This window comes from Fukomys damarensis, unplaced genomic scaffold (assembly GCF_012274545.1).
Source record: "Fukomys damarensis isolate Sample0158 unplaced genomic scaffold, DMR_v1.0_HiC HiC_scaffold_13, whole genome shotgun sequence".
NCBI classification, from domain to species: domain Eukaryota; kingdom Metazoa; phylum Chordata; class Mammalia; order Rodentia; family Bathyergidae; genus Fukomys; species Fukomys damarensis.
Window position 1 is genome coordinate 6,226,247 of NW_022900925.1, and position 21,611 is coordinate 6,247,857.

The following is a 21,611-nucleotide window of genomic DNA, read 5'->3' on the forward strand; positions in this document are numbered from 1 at the left end:
AGAATTCAGGGCTGGGATGAGCTTTGCGTTTAGCCTTCTCCTTTTACACAGACACCATAAACCCTTCAGGGCCTTAAGGAAGATCTCTGCTCTTCCTTTTCTGTCTCTAAATTATACTATTTATGGATCTTTGCAAAGTCTATTATTCAAAAAGTTACTTATTTTTAAAGAAAGAATAAAAAGACATTAAGCTATTCAAAGGGACATAAGACAGACTAACTGAAATCAGATTCGCAAAAGATTCGAAAATAATATAAACTTACTTGTACCGGTAACCTGGGGTGTTACTGCAACCACATACACATTTATCTGCTTATCTGAAAGCTCAGAAGTAAATCTATTTACATAACCATGGCACCCAAGATCACTGGTACTAATCCACCTCTGCCTTTATATATATAAAAAAATTTCCAGGCACCAAATTCTAGGAGGCAAATATGGAAACTCACAAGAGAAAGAAGATGCTACAAAGTGGTCTTCCACAGAGACTTTACAGAAGATACAAAAATAACTTCAAATGATCTTTAATCATGCTAACTTCAATGAAGCCAAAGGGTGCACTATTCAATTGTGATCCAGTGAGGGAATGAAAGCAAGTTAGCTGGGTTTGTGGAGGTCAGAGACGCTGAGGACTAGGAAATGAACACAGATCTTTCCATCTGTCAGCTTGAGGCATCAGTGTTATTAACCTGTGCGTGTGAACCTGTCGAAGAACAGTTCATTGGAGCCTATTTTTTTCAGTAACCAACTGAAGGTACTATGTTACTTATTATCAAAGAGGGAGACACCTACGTGCTCTAGATATTGGACACACCGAAGCAAACTTGGAAACTACCATGGAAATTAAGGTGTATGCCACACAGCCTAACAGAGCAGAAAGCCTGTTGAGTTGGGCGAAGACAACTTTAATATTAACTCAGAGGGTGACTTGGAGGGAAGCCACTTACCGCCTCTAAACCTGGCTTACTTATCCTGTGAAATGGGGAGTATCACCAGATCTGTGAGGGGTGCTGCCCCAATCTCATTCTCTTCAGTCACCCTGCAGTTAGGGTGGCCAGGTGACAGTTTGAACAGGAAGAAACAAGCATGAAGCTATCATTTCCGGACAAGGGCACCACCCTCCCCCAATTTAGAATGTAAAAGTGAGGGTTGACACAGCAGCCATTCTGTCACCTCAGGGGAAGAGCCAATGGAATAGCAAATAGTTTTAGCATCAATATCACTTAATATTTGATCCTGAGTTTGCATCTGCCTACCTTCAGACTTCTTCATGGGTGGGGAAAATGTCTATGTCATTAGCACGAGATTTTCTGCTACTTGTAGCCAAGAGCATTACTGACACTCTGTCTCATAGGATGGGGAAAATTAAATAAACTAAAAGAGTGGATACGCTGTGAATATTAAAGAAATTATGTGCTATCCATGCTGATGAGCTAAATGTGGGCTTGATGCACTGTCCTCATTCATATTCCAGTAAGTTCTGATCTGTGTTTAGCAAAGTACTCAGTGGAGACTCCAGGATGGATTCAGTGGAAGAGAGGAGAGATGCAGGTATTTTCAGCAGCTGCCTCTATAAAAGAACATCTGAGGTTGAGAAAAATAGCATTTGCTGTGCTAGCAGGATGTGGGAGTTGCAAAATTTCACCCTGGAGATCTCTAGGAATTGACCCACTGGGTAGAGTTATTGTCTACTTGAAAGTTGGAACATTTCTTCCAAAAACATTTTCGGTTCAATATAGTTTTTTGTTCCACTTTCTTTTTGTAAGGAAAAGGAATTTGCTTGTGCTCTTTTTGTTTTGGCAGTTGAGGTTTAGAAATTATTGTATAACATAGACTAAAATTTGCGAAGTATTTTGTTGATATTATTATAATAACAGCTTCCATTTACTAAGCACTTGCTGTTATGTTAGGAATCATTTGAGTGTTTTATACATTTTATCTTACTACTCAAGAATGACAGGAATGAACTATTGCTCTACTAAGCAGTATGGATAAATCTCAAATTCATGCTGAGTGAAAAAAGGCAGGCAAAAAGGATAAATATTGAGAGATTTCATTATATAAAATTACAGAAAATGCAAACTAATCTATTGCAACAAAACCATCAGTCTGGAACAGGGCAGCATGGAAAAGCTGGAAGGAAGGGATGTAAAGGGGTGTGAGGAACTTCTAGAGGTGAATATGTTTATGATGGTTTTACGGTGTGTAAATGGTTCAAAACTTATCAAATTGTGCATTTTAACACATGTAGTTTATTATATGTCAATTATAATGAAATAAAACTTATAGAGAGATAGACATGTGAAGAAAACTATGTTGCTTCTCAATAAGACAATGGACAAATGAGCTCTCATTTAATCACATTATGGGATTCTCTGCAGCCATGAAAATGAATTAAATAGATCTCCATATATCAAAACACTGATCTAAACGTTTGCCAAAGGAAAGTATATTATGATGCAGATTTAAAGCTTACATACACACATTATTGTATGAGTGTGTATGTGTATCAAAAATTTAAAGGTAGATATATATATGGTGTGTGTGTATATATATATGGTATATGTGTATATATATATATATATATATGTATATGAACTTCATACTGTGGTTCATAAGGAACAGAAAGGAGAAAGGTGTGGGGCTGGTAATTACAATTCTAAGGCCAGACAACTTCTGTTAAGTCTGGGTAGTAGTACATGGGCATCTGCTATGTTATTTTCTGTACTTCGCTTGTATGCTTGAAATATTTCATAATTTAAAAAAGTTTAAGTAATTATGCATCCCACTCTCAGCCCATGGTTTTCTTTGCCAGAGACAACTGCTGTTAACAGCCTATTGCGTGTTCTCCTGGGGATATTTTAAGTATATATTTAAGCATCGATGTGTGTGTATGTATGTATTATGTATGTAAAGTTTTACATATTTTTAAAAAAATCATGAAAGTGAACCAATGTTTACAGATTCCTTTTAGACAAGATGATTTGGAGCCTACTACATACACTTCTTTTCTCACACAAAAAATCTTTGGAAATAGTCCCAACTCAGTGCACACAGAATTTTCTCATTCTTTGTAATGCTGGTTAGCTTTCTACAAAATGAATATTTAATATGTTTCCCATCTTCTATCATTACAAACAGACATTCTGGACTCCTGTCTGGGTGCATGATGCGTCCTTCAAAGCAAATTAAATCATACTTACAACATTTAATCTTGTCCTAAATAGCTAGCATCTTAAGTACAAAGGGCAGTTAAAATACTGGGCTGCAACAGGGTAATGGACTCCCGGAGCAGGTGCAAGTGTTTGCCTCTCCACTGAACAATACCAGAGCACCTCTCTTCTAAGTTTGTGCATCTTCTTTTTTAGAATTCTTGTTCTCTCTTTGATACCGGGTTTCTGGTTCCCACTTTTTAAACAGGTGGCAGAACTGTTTCTCCTGCCATGCTGTTGTTCCTAAAATGTTTTAGAAGCCAGGATTGCTGGAGCTGTGATGAAAGCAGGGGGAAACATTTTCCAGGTAAAGGAATTTGGCAACTCTGAGAGGCAAGGGCAGGGCTCTGTGCACAGACCTGGGGCACAGATGTCAGCTGCTCTTGGTTCTGGGTGCATGGGTCACGGGATAGCTGCTTTGTCCATTCCCTAGGGGGAGGGGCTGGACGGACCTTGGAAAGGCCATTAGGGGATTTACAAGGGACAGAAAGTACTGTTCTGGTGAATGTCCAGCTATAGTGAGAGCCAGCAATCTTGGCCCTGTTTGACTGCATTTTATGACTTTTCTGAGCCATTCTCAGTATTACAACAAGAGTGAAAGACAAATGGGTTCATTTAGGTGAAGGATCCAGAGAACTACGGGACAGTGCAGCATAAGAAATTTATCTTCTTTTCCTTAGCTTAAAATTATAACTTCGATTAAATTTTTTATACTATAAAACGAATCTATTAAGATTATAGAAAATTTCTCTTCTGGAATGCTTGAGCTGTACTGCTGATGATAATACAATAATGTCAAATATTTATAGCACTTTCTAATGTATTTTCTTACCAGGGAGGCAGGGCAGCCTAGTGGTTTGGAATACAGGCTCTGGAGTCTTACTGTCTGGGTTCAAAGCTTGGCTGTATCCCTTACTCTGTGCTGCAGGGAGGCTGTGTAACTTCTCTGTGCTTGGGTTTTCTCATCCATGAAATGGAGGTAACTTAAGTGCAATATTTACTTCACAGGGCTGTACAAGATTAAAGGAGTAAAACAGGTGTGAAAGTTGAAAGTCAGATTATTTCCTGGCACACCTGGAGAGTACTGGTAAAAGCGAGTTATTATTATTAGTGATGAATGTAGCGACAGTAATAGAATGCGAGTAAATAGGCAGAGCGGGTAATCTGATCAGTTGTTGGACTCAGGGCTTATGAATAAGTTTCCTTGAAGAAGAAAGAGGAACCGCATTAGGCAAACTGAAGAGTGTTCACATCCTGGCCAGTCGGGCAGGTTAAATCTTAGGACCGCTAGCCCTAGGTGTTGATGAGATGGCACCAGGCCACGCTGGAAGGGTCCCACCACACAGACATGTGGCCTGGAGGAGTGACGATGAAGCCAGCCATTTCCCAGAGCTGACCGAAACCAAACGCATCTCCCAAGCTTGCTGGCAAATGACGACATTTTTTTTTGTTTTTCTGGTACCAGGGATTGAACTCGGGTCCTTGCGCTTGCAAGGCAGGCCACCGTGATGACATTATTTTAAAATAAATTAATACATTTATGATCAAGTATAAATTATTAAAACAATATTGATATTTAACTCATCGTATCCTAATTAATTTAGGACATTTACCATTATCTGTACCCTTGAGGTTATTTCCATCTGTTACATCTGTCACGTGGAAACAGTTTTCTTCTTTGTGGTACTGGGGACTGAACTCAGGGCCTTCGCACTGAACTACATTCCCAGCCCTCTTTTTATTTTTTTACTTTGAGGGAAGGTCTTGCTAAGTGACTAAGTTGCCCAGGCTGTGCTCTAACTTGTGATCTTCCGGCCTCCACCTCCCCAAGTGCTGCCATCGCCACCACCACACCCAGCTGGAAACACTTTGAAACAGTGAGCAACGGTACATCTCTCCCCGTCTCCCTGTTCACTGACATCACAATTGGGGGCTTGCACTGGGCCACCGTGGGACTGCTTACATCACAGAAATTGGCATATGCTGTGCACCGGGGCTTGGGTTTGTTTTGTGTACTTAAGATAATCAGAACGTTGATCAGAGTAAAACCAAAGCGCATCAAGTCTGTAACTGTTACAAGCGTGAAGTGCTAAGAACTGCGTCAGTACGTAGACGGGAGATGCTCACATCTTTGATAGAGAGTACCGCTCCAATGAGCATTTCCGTTCGACCTGTTGAGGTTCATGTTGGAACTACAGTGAGCTCCTGGCTGGGGCCTGGACTTCCGGGACATTTCCAGGTTCAGCAGAGGGTAAAATCCAGGGGCTCGTCTTACAAAAAGGTGACAGGTCTCTGCTGGATAGTGGGGGCAGCAGCTCATGTATTCTAGGCAACTCAGTGCTTTGAAAGGTACAGGACAAACTCAGTGCTACTCCTGACCAGTATTCAGAGCTGGCTGAGTCCTGATCCTGGCAGAGCTGGCAAAACTGTGCAAAAAGGAGGGACGACGAGCTCTTCTTCTCCAGAGGAACTGGGGAAACAAGAGCATAAGTGCTCCCTGAGCTGGTCCAGGAAGTAGCACCAGGCAATAGCATCACAGTGGCTGCGGATCCACCCAGGCAGGGACTGAAGTGGGCCAGGGGAGAGTATCTAGGCTGGGCGAGTAATGTCCACATAGAGCCCTTTCTGCAGGTTTGATCCATTAAAGCATGGGTGACGCAGACAGAAGAACTACTGGGTTCACTTCTCCTGTTCTAGACCACGGCTTATAGCACACCAACCTGCAATCAGCACATATATTCCACTCCTTACTTTTTGTGGATTCTGTACCTTAGATGTGGGAAAGCCCAGGCTGAGTCACAGAAGGTGGGGCAGGGCTGTTGCTGTTCGGGATGTAAGGACTGGTTTCCTCCTAGTTGTGCCTCCTCTCATTTTTTTAGTAGAGTGGCTTGGACACTTTCTCAAAAGAAAGCATTTTAATTTAATGTGTTGAGTGTTTTTTGTAAGAAGGGAGACCTTTCTATAAGAGGGTTAAGGAAGGCGTGACTTTGGCAAGGAGAAAATATGTGCAGTGAGCCTCTGATCAGAAAACAACACCCCAAAGGCCCAGCTCCATTTGGAGCCCAGTGTGGAAACGCCCCGTGCAGGGCAGGACCCAGGTAGACGCTGAAGACTGGATGGTGCCACCTGGTGGTGACCTTAGTCAATCACAATCCTCCTACCTGAGCCTCAGTTTCTCCATCTTTGCCATATGATAAGTGGATGAAACAATCTCTAGAGACACTTCCAAGGTCTGAAATCTCCATGCCCATCAGAGCCCTGTCATCAGGGTGCTTCCCTACTCTGTGTTGAACATGAACTGCTGACTCCAGAGGAATTTTACAAGCCAGAGAGGAACAAGGGGAGGAAGGGTACAAAACGAGACAGAGGTGCTGGGTGCCAGAGAAGCAGGGCAGAGGTGCGAGGAGAAAGGAGGGGAGAGGTGAGCAGGGGAAGGAAGGAAAGGCACCATTGGGATGTGAAGGAAGCCCAGGGGAGGTAGGCACTGAGTGCTCTGCTCAAGCTCCACATCAGGCGACACAACCATCCAGACTCCTGCACCCCTTACCCTGCAGCACTGCTGATGTGGTGTAATAGTTGAAAGGCACGTGTTTCACCAGGTACTCCTCGGGGTTGAGGCTGGCCAGTTTAGCTGCCACCAGCACTGACTTGCCCGTGCCAGCAGTGCCCACCAGCATGATAGGCCGCCGCCGCTCCATGAGCCTCTCTAGGAAGTAGCAAACTTGGATGGTCTCACTAGTGTGCACCAAACACGCCTGCAACAGGAACATGATGAGCCTCAGGGGAGAAACAACTGCACCATACGACATTCCCGAGCACTGCAGAAGACGGGGATCCTATCTCAATGGGGCTGGAGTGCATTTCCTAGTCCGGCAGCATGTCTATAAACTATTTCTGGGATTCCCTGCAGTTCAACAGAAAGCTTCCTACTCTCCTTACCCTTCTGTCTGCCTCCCTGTGGTAACTCTAATGTATCTTCGGGCCCTGCCATCTCCTCCCTCTGATCACCTGGGAGATGCTGGATGGGTCTGATATTTGCTTACTGTCTCTCAGGTGAACCTGTAGCTTCATTACATTTGTAATTTGAAAAAGCTGGGGACTGATGACCTCCCAACAAGGCCAAACACTTGGGTACCATATGGGATGGCCATGGAAAGCTGATGCAGATCCTCAGCGCTCTGCCACTCACCTGCAAAGGCATCTCCGGGTCAAATTCAAACTGGGGAATGAGCTTGGACCAAAGCTCAAATTTCTTGGTTTCTGGGTCTATGTAGTAGTCAAAGATGGTTCCCTGGGAAGGAAACTTGACTGTCTTGAACTCAGTCAGCCACCATTTGCTGAATTCTGCCCGGTAGTCCACAAGCTGCAAAAACAAAGCAGGTTGGGGAAACCATGATCTCCAGAGCTCAAGAAGCCCAGGCAGGTGGACCTAGCATTGACAGAAGAGTAGAACAGGACACAAGGAGCTCCTGCCTGTGCAGGCCTGCTGGGTGGAGCAGCTCCCCTAGCCAAACATGCAGCTGGAGCATCACTATGGTCCAGTGTGTGGCCAAGAAGTTGTTGTGGGAAACTCAATCCCCAAACTCAGGTATGAAAGGTATTTGGGAGTGGGACTTTGGGGGTAATTACAATCAGATGAGCTCATGAGTGGGGCTGCATGGTGACATTAATGGATTATAAGAAAAGGAAGAGAACCCAAGCTGGCACTATCTTGCTCTATCTCATCAAGGGATGGATTCCATCACCTTATGATAAAGGCCACTCTCACAAGATACTGATAAGATGCCAGTGCCAAACTCTTGGACTTCCAGCCTCCAGAACTGAGAGCCAAATAAACTTCTATTCTTTATAAATTACTTTAATGTATGTCACTCAGAGCAATAGAAAACAGACTAAGATAAACATGTCTTATATTCATTAAAAGGCAGAGAAGTTTGAAGGAGAAAGGATGTAAGAATGGGTAGGGACCTTCATCCAGAGTTTCAACATACCAAAGGTAAATGTGGGCATGTCCTGGGGAACGGATGTGTGGACCAGAGTGGCATGGCTGCACCCAGAGGACCCCAGAGGTGGGGGCACACATGCCCAAGCCACAGGCCACCTAGACAAGAGCTGCACAGGCATGCGACCCTCATCCAGAGTTCCACCATACCATCGGCCACAGCCAAGGGCCCACTTAGAAAAGAACTACATAGATGCACAAACAACAGCCAGAGGCTCACCCCGATACCACTGATAAGAGCCTGAAGACCCTAGCCAGAAGCCTACACAGACAACAGGAACTGGGATACACAGCCCTCTGCCAAAGCCCTGCTGCCCCAGACAACAGCTACATAAGGGCCCAAGCAAAGGGCACACCCAGATACGATCCCAAGTGTGCACAGGCCCCAGCCAGAAGCCCACTCAGACAACAGGTCAGCTCAGGGATATAGAAGGCCACCATTCTAAACCCAGGCATTGGTGCACTGGGGAGCAGCAGAATAAAGGCTGCTCAGTGGCCTGCTGAGAATTGAAGACCACTGGGTAAGCAAAAAGTTCCCCCAACAAAGGCGCAGCAGGCTGCATCTGTTGAAATGAGAAGACACAGAAGAAAGTGTCCAAACCAGACTTCCAGATCACCTAAGGCAACAACAAAGGCAAATTAAATGGAACAATCTGATACTCAACCACCTGGACTCCCTGAACTGGCAATGAAAGAGGACCTGGAAAAAATAATAAGAAATAATTTCTCAGATAACAGCAGAGATTGTGCCCATAGTATAAGACATGATTAATAAACCTAGAGTGGATGCAGATTAATAAAAATAGAGGAGCTGAGAAACTAGATGGAATCCCAACATAGGAAACAAATGGAATCCATAAAGCAGATGCAAGCAGATTTCCAGAAGATTAAAAACTCCACTGAAAGTTTATGCAGCAGAACGAGCCAATGTGAGGACAGAATTTCAGATATAGAAGGTAGGATTGCAATTACTGACCAGGAAAAGAAAAACCTCTTAAAAATAATAAGGACCACGAGAGATCAATCCAGAAGCTCCTAGCCAACCATCCTCAGTGGAGGCAAGATAGCCTCTTTAATAAATGGTGTTGGAAAAACTGGATTTCAACCTGCCAAAGATTAAAACTAGACCCTTATTTTTCACCATGCACTAAACTAAAATCCAAGCGGATTAAAGATCTAAATATTAAAAAAGAAACACTAAATTTTCTGGAAGATAAGCTAGGCAGAACCCTTGAAGACAATGGCATAGGAAAAGACTTCATGAACAAATACTTAGTAGCACGGGAACTAGCAAAAAAACCAACAACTGGGATCTCATCTTATTAAACAGCTTCTGCGCTGCAGAAGAAACCATCAACAGAACTAAGAGACAACTTACAATGTGGGAAAAATTTTTACCAGCTGCTTCTCAGACAAAAGACTATTATGTAGAATATTTAAAGAAGTAAAAAAAAATCAGCCCCCCCAAATATAAAGACCCAATTAAAAAATGGGCATCTGAAATGAACAGACATTTCTCAGACAAAGAAGTAAAAGCAGTAAGTAAATATATGAAAAAATGTTCCACATCACTGGTCATTCGAGAGATGCAGATGAAAACAACACTGAGATTCCACCTCACCCCACAAAGAATGGCTGCTATCAAGAAATCAACTAATAACAAATGCTGGCAGGGTTGTGGGGAGAAAGGAACTCTTCTCCATTGTTGGTGGGAGTGCAGACTGGTGCAACCACTATGGAAATCAATATGGAGATACCTCAAAGAGCTGGGACTAGCGGTTCCATTTGACCCAGCCATCCCTCTACTGGGTGTCTTTCCAAAAGAATTAAAAGAATCATATCACAGTGATATATGCTCACCTATGTTCACAGTGGCACAGTTTGTAATAGCTAAACTTGGAAACAGCCCATTTGCCCATCAGTTGGAAACTGGATAAAGAAGATGTGGTTTTTCTATAAAATGGAATACTACTAGCCATAAAGAATGAGAAATTAGAGTCATTCATAGGAAAATGGATACATATTTAGGATATACTCCTAAGTGAAATAAATAAGTCACACATGTGTAAATACCAAATAGTTTCTCTGGTGTGAAAAACTATAATAGTACATAAGATCCTAATGAGATAATTCACAATGTGAACTAGGAAGAAAAGGGCTAAAGGTGTAGGGAAAGTGGGAAGGGTAGGGGAAAGGTAATAAGGGAAAAGAAAAAAATGTGAGAAAATGAAAAAATGGAAATGAAGTGTTTGTAAAGGTGGAGGAGGGGGTGAAGGGAGGGCAGGCACAAGGGGAAAAATGAGAACCAAGACCTGTCATGTAAAGGTACAAGATACCATTGATGAATGTAACTGTACTGTATACCTAATATGTACCAATAAACTCAATGAGAGGAAAAAAAAAAGAAAAAAGAAAGAAAAGGGTGAAATTACGATGGATCAGCAGAAATTCAGAGGATCATCAAAACCTACTTCAAGAAACTATACACCAAAAAGATGGAAAATATAGAAGAAATGGACAGATTCCTAGATACATATGAATTACCAAAGTTGAATGAAGATGACCTGAAAATTCTAAACAACCCAATATCAATCAATGAAATTGAAAACATAATTAAAAATTTACTGACTAAGAAAAGTCTGGGTCCTGATGGCTTCACTGCTAAATTCTACAAGACATTTAGTGAGGAACTACTGCTGCTACTGTTTAAACTCTTCAGTGAAGTTGAAAGGACAGCAATATTCCTGAATTCATTCCTGGAAGCAAGCATCACCTTGAACCCCAAAGCAGAGAAAGACCCAACTGAAAAAGAGAACTATAGACCAATCTCACTACAGAACATAGATGCAAAAATATTCATTAAGATACTCACAAATAGAATGCAGGAAATCATTAAGAAAATCTTACACCCTGATCAATTGGGATTCATCCCAGCAATCCAGGATGGTTCAACATACACAAATCAATAAATGTAATACATTATATGAATAGAATCAAGGACAAAAACCATATGATGATCTCAATAGATGCAGAGAAAGCATTTGACAAAATCGAACAGACATTTATGGTAAAAACCCTCCATAAAATTGAAATAGATGGTCTCTACCTCAATCTAAACAAGCCATCTATAAAAAAACAACAGCCAATATCATACTAAATGGCCAAAAACTGAAATCCTTCACATTGAAATCAGGAATAAGACAAGGATGTCCACTATCACCACTTCTGTTCAGTATAGTTTTGGAAACAGCCATGGCAATTAGACAAGAGAAAGAAATAAAAGGAATGAAGATAGGAAATGAAAAAATCAAATTGTCATTATTTGCAGATGGCCTGATACTCTTTATAGAAGACCCCAAGAACTCTATCAAAAGTCTTCTAGACTTAATAACTAAATTCACCAAAGTAGCTGGATACAAGGTCAACACACAAAAATCAATAGCTTTCCTATACACTAAAAGCAGACTCACTGAGAGAGAAATGGGAAAACAATAGCGCCCCAAAAGTTGAAATATCTAGGAATCCGTCTAACAAAAGAAATTAAAGACCTCTACTTTGAAAGCTACAACAATCTGAAAAAATAGATTGAAGAGGATATCAGAAAATGGAAAGACATCCCTTATGGGTAGGAAGAATCAACATGGTAAAAGTGGCCATACTTTCAAAACTGCTACATAGATGCAATGCAATCCCAATTGAAATCCCAGAAGTGTACTTCACAGACCTTGAGAAAATGATCCAAAAATTCATTTGGAACAAAAATAGACCTAAAACAGTAAAAGCAATTCTAGGTAATAAAGACAAGGTAGGGGTATCACAATCACCAACTTGAAACTATACTGCAAAGCCACTATGATAAAAACAGCATGGTACTGGCAAAGAAACAGTCCTGAGGACCAGTGGAACAGATTAGAAGATGCAGAAACAATGCCAGACACACTCAGCCACCTCATGTTTGACAAAGGATCCAAACACCATCACGGGAGGAAAGATTTGCTCTTTCATAAATGGTGTGGGAAAAACTGGGTTTCAACTTGCCAAAGATTAAAACTAGACCTATTTCCCTCACCGTGCACTAAACTAAAATTGAAATGGACTAAAGATGTAAATATTAAAACAGAAACACCAAACTAGCTGGAGGAGAGGTTAGGTAGAACTCTTGAAGACATTGGTATAGGAAAAGATTTTATGAACAAAACCTCAATTGAGGTTGTGCACTAGCACAAACAATCAAGTGGGATCTCTCCTTATTAAAAGCTTCTGCACAGCAAGAGAGGCAACCAATAGTGTGAGGAGATAACCCATGATGTGGGAAAAGCTTTTCACCAGGTCTTCCTCAGACAAAGGTCTATTATCTAGAGTATATAAAGAATTTAAAAAAAAAAAAAAAGCAGACCTCCCAAATTTAAAGACCCAATCCTAAAATTGGCATCTGAAATGAACAGACATTTATTAAAGAAGTAGAAATAACAAACAAACATATGAAAAAATATTCAACATCACTGGACATTCAAGAAATACAAATGAAAACAACAGTAAGATTCCACCTCATCCCAGAAAGAATGGCTGCTATCATGAAATTAACCAATAACAAATGATGGCAGGGCTGTGGGGAGAGAGGAACCCTGTTCCACTGCTGGTACAACTGCTGTGGAAATCAGTATGGAGATATCTCAAAGAACTAGGATTAGAGGTTCCATTTGACCCAGCTATTCCCCCGCTGGGTATCTTTCCCAAAGAATTAAAAGAATCTTACCACAGGGATACATGTGCACCCATGTTCATAGCAGTGCAATTTGTGATAGCTAAAACTTGGAATCAGCACAATTGCCCATCAATAGGAGACTGGATAAAGAAAATGTGTGTGTGTGTGTGTGTGTGTGTGTGTGTGTGTTTTATAAAATGGAGTACTACTCAGCCATAAAGAATAAGGAACTAGAGACATTTATAGCTAAATGGATAAACATTGAGGCAACACTCTTTAGTGAAATAAATAGGATGCATATGTGTAAATACCAAATAGCTTCTCTAGTGTGAGAAACTGAAAGTGTAAATAAGGACTAAAAAGTATAGCAGATAATGTGAAATAGGAAGAAAGGGTACAAAGGGGAAGGGAAAAAAGATGGGAATGGAATTAACATGAGAAGAACTAAAAAAAGGAAACAAAGTCTTTGTAGATAGGAAGGGGTGGAGGGGTTGCAGGGAGGGCAGGGGAATGGGGGAAAAATACGAACCAAGACAGATTATGTTTCCAACGATGAATGTCATTACATTGTATACCTTAAATGTACCAATAAAATTAATTAATTTTAAAAAGAATGGGTAGAGAGTAGCACATGAAGGGTAAGCAGGGATATAAAGAATTCCTGAAGAAACAGACCATTCCCCCATCCTCTTAGACACCTGAGATTAACTAATTCCCAGGATGGCAGTCAGAGGGGACTGCTGAGACCTGGGGACACAGTGTAGCTGAGCTCAAGAGCTGCAGGAAGAGAGTCAGGCATGTAACCACTTCTGTTCACGTGTAATTTCTTCACTGATAAAACGAGAGTCTTAGGGAAGAAGATTTTAAAGCTTTTTTTTTCTTCCAGAAGCAAAATTCTAAAATCTAAGGGGCAGAGAAAACAAATCTTTACTAGTCTATCTGATAGGAGTAAATAGAAAATAGAGGCTTATACTCCACATGCCATCACAGTGACCATAAAGTCCTTAAAAATAGGGCTTAGAACTCAGCGTGCTCCAACTGTGCTACTGTGTGCAAGCTGAGACACACACACACACACACACATGCGTGTGTGCACCATGCTGTGACAGGCAGCCCACCCTTTGAACACACAGGCATAAGACAAATCCCAAACCAGAAAGAGGCTCAGATTAGGCATTTTAGGGGCCATCGAGAAGGACAGGATGAAGGCAGAGTTCTAAGGCTGGACAGATGATGGAGTTGCGTACATGGAAACAAATCTGGACTCTGCGGGAGGGGTGCTGCTCAGTGCGCTGTCCAATCAGTAAGCAGGATTTTAGATGAGACTGGAAATAAGTCTTAAGGCAAGGCCAGGTATAGTTGCTGTTCCAATTCTCTTTTGAGTTCAGATTAAGGAGACATTATAGCTTCCCAACATTATTCTCTTTAATTACAAGCCTAAGGAAAACCTCATTTTTAACTCATGTATATGATGCTTGAAGACTTTTGCTATAGAAACTAGCTCTGAGGGTTATATGGAGACTCAAAGACAACAGCCACCTCTAGAAAGGATGATGTTGTGGGTCTTCCCCTTTTCTCAGCCCTGATTCCAGCTCATACTACCTCGTCAGTTTCTTAACCAAGGTGTTGGCTGGGCCACATTAATGCTGCCTCACCCACCTGCACTCTGGCGTTGACCTCAGCTTTTGCTAAATTGGACACTGCAAAGGCAGGTGGATGTCTGCTCAGCTGACCCAATGGTCCTTTCTCCAGTTAGCTCTATGGATCTATTTTCAGCGATGGTTCTTAATGAATTGGGCCCCTTCAAGATCCCCATTTCCTTCAAGTTCACACAGTTCTCGGTTCTCCCTCTGTCCTTTAGCCTGGATGACACTAACATTTTCCCATCTTACTGCAGGAAAGTTTGGAGCTAAACAGAACCAAGAGTTGAACTCACGTTTTCAGCCTCCCAATCTTTCTACATATCACTGAATAAAAGATCATTTTCTAGGATTGCTGCAAAGTACTTAGCTAGGACAGTGTTTTATTTTGTTTCATGTATTTCAATCAGAACTTTCCGCAGGTGTAGGCTCTATTTTGTAATTCAGCATTGCTTTAATGACAGCTTTTAAAATGTAAGCCCTATTGGTGTTCCCAATGCAAACAAACATTTTGGCCAAATTCCTACTTTCTAATTATGGCACTATTTTTGGTGTTTAGCATTAACTTGGACTATGCAGGAGTCTCGGACATTCCCTGCTGCTAAAAGCTTTCTCCTGTGTCCTCTCTCCATGTTCCAGCATGGCTACCTACAGCTTCAAGTGCTCCAGTGTTCAGAATGCCCGGGGTGGGGGATGCTTTCTCTTGAGCTTTTAAAAAGAGTGAGTGCTTTTAAATTTTTCTATATACAGATAGAAAAATGGACAAAGTGTCTTCCTTCGGATATGCCCACTGCCTGTTTGGCACCAGTATAGGACAGAAGCCGAGCATTGCTGCTTGGCATTTCATCAGCGGAAAGGTCAGCGACTGCATTTGAGGGAAAGCAATAATCTATGCATTTGGGACCTCTGTGCTCCTCAGCCAAGTCTTGTCCATCCTGCTGAACTCATTGCCTCCTTGTCTCAAGGGGGGAATGTAAAGCTGTCAGAGACATAGTTCACAGAGAAGCTCCAAGCTCTGCAGAGCAGACAGCACAACATTCACGGATATCAAACTCTCGCCCTGTGCCTTACTGCTCTGCTCTGGGGGGGTTTCCTTCTCTGCCCCCAGGGCATCCGATTCTGGGTAGGGAGAAGGGGAGAGAGACGTATTTCAGGAGAGTCTTTGAGAGCTGCTTTTTGAATTCTAAGCACCCAAGGACACATCAGGGAGTGACAGAACTAGGATGTTAGCTTCAGATGTTAGAACAGGAGCATGTGAAAACAGGAAAGAAGTCATGGTTAACTTTTTCCATCCCAGCTCACTTCCCTTTGGATTCCTTGAACTTGGCTTTGCTCTGTGAGGCTGAAACTTCTTACTTTTCTTTTTTTTTTTTTTAAATTTATTTATTTATTTATTTATTTTTTTTTCTTCTTACTTTTCTTGAAAGAGGCTCATAAGCAACTCAGAACAGGAAAGGCAAACCATAACTTTCCAAAAACTTCAGCTTGGTCTAGTCCCCTGTCGTGAGAGAGGCACCAGGCACTTGCTACAAAGTCATGTTTTTAGGCCAAGATGATATCAATAATAAGCACATACGCATGCCAGCACTATTATAATTGCTTTGCACACATCCACAGTGGCTGATTAGAACAGCATGAATTCATTTAATTCTCACCACAGACTCAGCAACTAGGAACCACTGCCATCATCCTTTGGACACATGGGGGAGGTAAGGTAGAGAAAGGTTACATTTTTTGCTTATGATCTCCCAGGTAATAATGGCAGAGTTATAATTCAAATCTACAGTCCAATTTTTTTTGCTTTTCTCAGCTACTTAAAAAAACTTTATTTAGTATGATTAATATACAAAAATGTGTATATATTTAGTACACAGAAGTTGTTATATAAATATACAGTGGTGAAACCATCACCATAACGATACATAAGCCTAACACCCCCAAGTTTCCTCTCCTAGTCTTATTATTGTCACTATTGTTCTTGCTCATGTTAAGAATATCAAACATAAGAACTGTTCTATTAATAAAAAAATATTTTTAGAGCTGGGCATGGTAGCGCACACCTGTAATCCCAGTACTTGGGAGGCTGAGGTAGGAAGATCACTGTGAGTTCAAGACCAGCCTAGGCTACACAGTGAGTTCCAGGTCAGACTCAACTACATACTGAGATCTTGTCTCAAACCCGTCCCCCCAAAAAAATCTTTTTAGAAAGAAGAAAATCCTGCCATCTGTGACAACATGGATGAATCTGAAGGTCACTAAATTATGTGACATAAGCCAAACACAGAAAGACAAATATTCCGTGATACCATATATGATGAATCTAAAATACCCAAGCTCATAGGGGACACAGTGGAATATGAGCGGGGAGGAGTGGACAACGGAAGATATTGGCCAAGGGCTCCTATGTTTCAATTATACAAGATGAGTAAGTCCAAGATAAATAAATGTACAGAATAGCACTTATAGTTAATAATGTTGCACTATATACTTAAAAATTTGTCGACATAAACTATGTTCTTAACTTCTATATAACATTTCCTGATAACTACAGTCATTTGTAAGAGACTTGTTTTCATAATCTTAGATATGTTGTTTCTAGATAAAATCCTTTATTTAGAAGTAAAGCAAGGGCTGTGAATACAGGAGCGGGCAGGGAATATAGGATGCCAGGATATGTCAAGCCAACATTCCTACCCCTAAATAGCATGAGGCTATGCCACGAGATTAAACTTAGATGCGTATTAATTAACAGTTGGCCCACCCTTCTTTGGACAGCCCTGTGTTTTGGGGTACAGAGACATGCTGGTTAACACTGGCCTAGTACATAACACTACATTCTCCTGGAAGATATTTTAGAAGCCTGAAAATATTTTTTTCATTTGTGTTTGTACTGTACAGCAGGCTTCCACCTCTCTTTACAAAACACGTATCACCTAAAAGTAATGAAATACTTCAGCAATGGTTCAAATTTCCAACACTGCAAAACTCTGAATGAAAGCAGAGATACATCTACAAACTCAAAAGACAACAGCTCTAAACATACCTTTTCTGTCTGTTATACCCTGTGAGGCCCTTATTACAGAGGCTGATGGCTTTAGGAGGACAGTGGGCAGGTGACGAAAGAGTTCTATACTTTCAAGTTAATACTAACAATTGTCTACCCCGTCTTCCAAATCTTTGCTGGAGGGTCAGGTTTTACTACTGTAGATTTCCATGTGGGTCTTGAGCTCAGCACACTGCCTTACCTGATCTTGGACCATTGCTCCTCCAAAAGCCCAGATGGCAGCAAACACAAAATAAAGCTCATAGATCTCCTTGGAGCAGTCTGCAGGGATGTCCTCCTTGGTCAGGAGACACTCAAGAAGATGGCACACCATTTGAACCATGGTTTGCTCTGGGACTGGGATTATCTTCTTAAATCTGCAGAGAGAAGAAGGTGCTCTAAAGCCCCATGGCGATTCCATTACAGAGACCTGTTGGACAGCTATAGAGCACCTTGGTTTCAATGGACCTGATCTGCCAAGGTCTCTGAGTGTGGTTTAACCTTTGTTCTCATCAGATTTTTTTTTCCAGTCTGTTTCCTTTGTGGGGTCACGTGAGCTGGAGCTCTCCTGAGAAAGTTCATTTTCTCACCTTCCTTCTCTCTGACACCCTCACCTCTTCCCTTTTTGCATTGACAATACCCTCTCAATCCTTGGGGAATGCAGGAGGCCTCAACAAAATGAGTCAGTACCTCACCTTTTCATTATTTTCACAGTTTCTCTGACTGACAAGAAGCACCTAAGAAGCAGTCAATTTGGGTGCAGTTCTGAGGTCTGTCCTTTCCTTCCCTTTATCTTAGAGGTTTCCCCCCAAGATAGACAGTGACCATGTTTCTGGGATGACCGTCTTCTCTAGGCAGTAGAAGGAATGAGGGTAGATGATGACTTTATACAATCGTGAGCAGAACTAAATTCTGCACTGAAAATGTACCTCTGTGATGTCCCTTGGCCTTGTGTTTGTACTTTAAATCTTGGTCTTAAATGTGTCAATTGAAAAGAAGATGTCAAGAGATGCACAAAAGACGTCTTATGCCCAAGAAACTAGGAGTGTATACACATGCACAAACACATAAACTTTTCTCTCCCTTCTATGTGTATACACAGCGCACACCCACACACTCACTCACACCCCCGCCTGTCACAGATGTGATCACAGGCCACGTGGAGGCAGAGTTTGCTGTCATAAGATGAGCAGAACGATTAGATGCCACTCTAGATGTTGTTTCCAGCCTTGGATCTTGGAGTGCACGGTCTGCCACTCTCTCTAATGTTAATAAGTGCCTCTCTCCACAGGGAAGGTAGGGCTGGCTCCTGACAGACAGCTGGAAAAGGAGGCTTCAATCAGACTACTTAGAGCTGGTGAAGGGGCCCACATGCGGGAAACACCAAGAAGCCTGGAAATTCTCACAATAGAGTGTGGAGAGGGTTTCTTCTGGGAAAGCCTGAGCTCCAGTTTTGTCAAAGCAATAGAAGGTTGAGTGTTTCTTGGCATGCACGTGAGCTTGTCTGAGATGCTGACTATGGGGGTCCCTGGACAGGTGGAAAGGATTGTGTGTAGAGCAGCACATCACTGACTGAAGGACAGGCACGCAATCTCCTCAGGGAATTCAAATGGGACATCTCTAGTGATGAGGAGAGGTCCAGGAAACTCCCAAAATCCCCCAAAGAGAAAGAGTCAGATTTTAAAATCTGCTAGTTTCAGGAACCACGATCTCACAGATCCAGACAAATGAGACTTCTCTCTTTAACCTTGTCTAGCCAGAAGGAATAACTCCCAAGGAAGGAGAGAAGAAGTCAAGGAGAGCCCCCTTTCCCACTGCAGGTCTGTGCTGCCAGGGCAGGGGCAGGAGCTTCCATTATGAGCATTATGAGTTTCTTCAAGGTTTCACTGGAGACTGACACCTCTCTGTGAGCACACGTGCAGGTGTGCACCAGTGTGCCTAGGAGTGGCTTTTTATTTCTGGGGAATGATCACAAAAGTTGTGGACATTGACCTAGATCTTATCCAGGAGGAGAACTAGCCACATAAAGTGGTTTTGCAAGGACTATGGGAAACAAAACAAAGTAGCTTTATAAACATCCTCTGTTCAGTTAAAAAAAAAAGTATGTATTGAAATTATACAGATTCCTAGTACTAGAGCTGCACAAAGCCAGCATAAGGTGAGCACCTCTTTTTGTGGCTGGCTGTGATGTAAGGGGGCATTGTGAACCCCACCCCCTCATCTTCAGGATGGACAGCCTCTTGGAAGGGCTGGGAGAAGGAAATGGAAGACCACTTACAGTAGGTTCCTGGAAATGGCAGCTACTATTAATTATATTCTCCCTTCTTGGTAACCATAGGGTTCAGAGATAAGGAGGAATCGGCTCTAGACAGACTTAATACGGTCAGAATCTTCAAAGTTTGTTTCTAAGGCTTGTCATTCATCAAGCCATAGATTCAAAATAGCTTGGCATCTCTTATTCTAACTGCCCAGAGTGGTAACCTGAGTTTTAGGCAACGGATAGTCAGATAACCATCACAGTAAAAGATAAAGGGGAAGGAAAAACTGTCTTTCTAAAACCTCACTCCGCTCTGACTTTTTAAATTATTGTCTCTTGTAATCATCTGCGATTCTAACCATATTACTACATTTTAGACTTTGATGGCTACCAGGTTGTATTAGGCGCTGAGGCCATAGAACCCACGGACCACCAGCGGCTGAATGTTTTTCAAAGGCTCGTGAAGATGTTGACATTTGGAAAAATAATACTGACCCTGAATATAAAAACTATAGAATCAAGATCAAGGTTTCATTAAATATCTAAAACATATAAGTATGTCAATGACTAGACTATAACTCAGTTTTTATAACTGAGCCATATAAATTTCACTTTTAATGTGGGCGGATGTCTTAGAGTGATGGGCATGGGCATGGCATACAGAACAGAATGACCAGGGGCCCTGCGACATCAAAAAAAAAAGGAGACAGGGTTCATAATCCTGACCACAAATTGTAGAATCTTCAGCACCATTCTCTGGCGCCTCTTTCTGGATGAATTATGGAAATGGGTGCCAGATTCATAGACTGGAAAGAGAGGAGAGGGGAGGGGAGAGAATATAAAATAGAAACATGGTTCAAGAATGAGACTCTGTGCTGCCCTCTTGTGGTCCTGGTAGGGAGGACGTGGAACCTTTAAGAGGTGGGGCCTAGTTAGTAGGAGGTCTTCAGGCCATTGGTGGTGTCCTCCTGAGAAGGACAGGAGGAGACCTGGAAAGTGGGTTGCCGTGGATTCCACTTACAGCAGAAACTTTATAGAGCAAAATCACAAGGTGGGTGCAAAGTCAGGAGGTTAGTACAGGTGAGACAAAACTATGATCGACCAATTAGGTTACAAGTATTGTTGCTTAGGTAATATTGAGCCAATAGGGAAGCAAGTTATATAGCAAGTGTACATGGAAAGAACAAGGACCTTTCCTGGCAGGGATAGGTCAGGAGGTCTTGGTCCCCCACCCAAGATGACTGAGGCCTTTTAGAATATCAATCATTATTGTTCATCCCCTGGGGAAGTTAAGTAGGTGTAATCATTCCAACGTTATTTTGAGGCCTGGCCTTCCACGAATGTATCTCCAGCCATAGTTGTAATGTGTTCTCATGTTCTGTTCTGACTTCTTCAAGGGCCTAGTCCCGTCTGCCTACAATATTTCTAAGCAACTTACCTATCTATAATAACAGTACTAAAGGAAAGCTGTCTGACACAGGTGGTCAGGACTTGCTACTTTTACTTTTGCAAAAATCACAAGAAAAGCGAATTCATAATGTCTAGCCAGGCAGGGCCAGTGCATTATATCAAATCCCACATTATTTGGGCAATGATCACACATAGCCAGGAACAGGAAGTGGGTCCCCTGTGTCTTTGACAAGTGTCATCTTCACTTTTGGGACTGCTGACCTGGCCTGTGGGAGGGCCAGCTGCTTGCTCTTCAAACGGAGAGAGTGGAGCCCCAGGACTGTAATCTGATACTATAATCAC

The 21,611-nt window shown here is 42.0% G+C and overlaps 1 protein-coding gene across 4 annotated transcripts in view; it reads right to left on the minus strand.

Moving 5' to 3' along the window:
• Dnah9 (dynein axonemal heavy chain 9) overlaps positions 1-21,611 on the minus strand; it is a 331,965-nt gene that overhangs the window by 156,653 nt on the left and 153,701 nt on the right. For 2 of the 4 annotated variants that reach the window (XM_010615004.2, XM_033762784.1), the window contains 3 exons: positions 17,805-17,979; positions 7,402-7,575; positions 6,760-6,967 (listed from right to left, as the gene is read on the minus strand). In XM_010615004.2, coding sequence (XP_010613306.1) covers positions 6,760-6,967; positions 7,402-7,575; positions 17,805-17,979 — 557 coding nt within the window. Of the gene's footprint in view, positions 1-4,044; positions 4,303-4,825; positions 4,893-6,759; positions 6,968-7,401; positions 7,576-17,804; positions 17,980-21,611 lie in introns of those variants that run through there. The other 2 variants (XM_010615000.2, XM_010615001.3) reach the window with 2 other exon arrangements.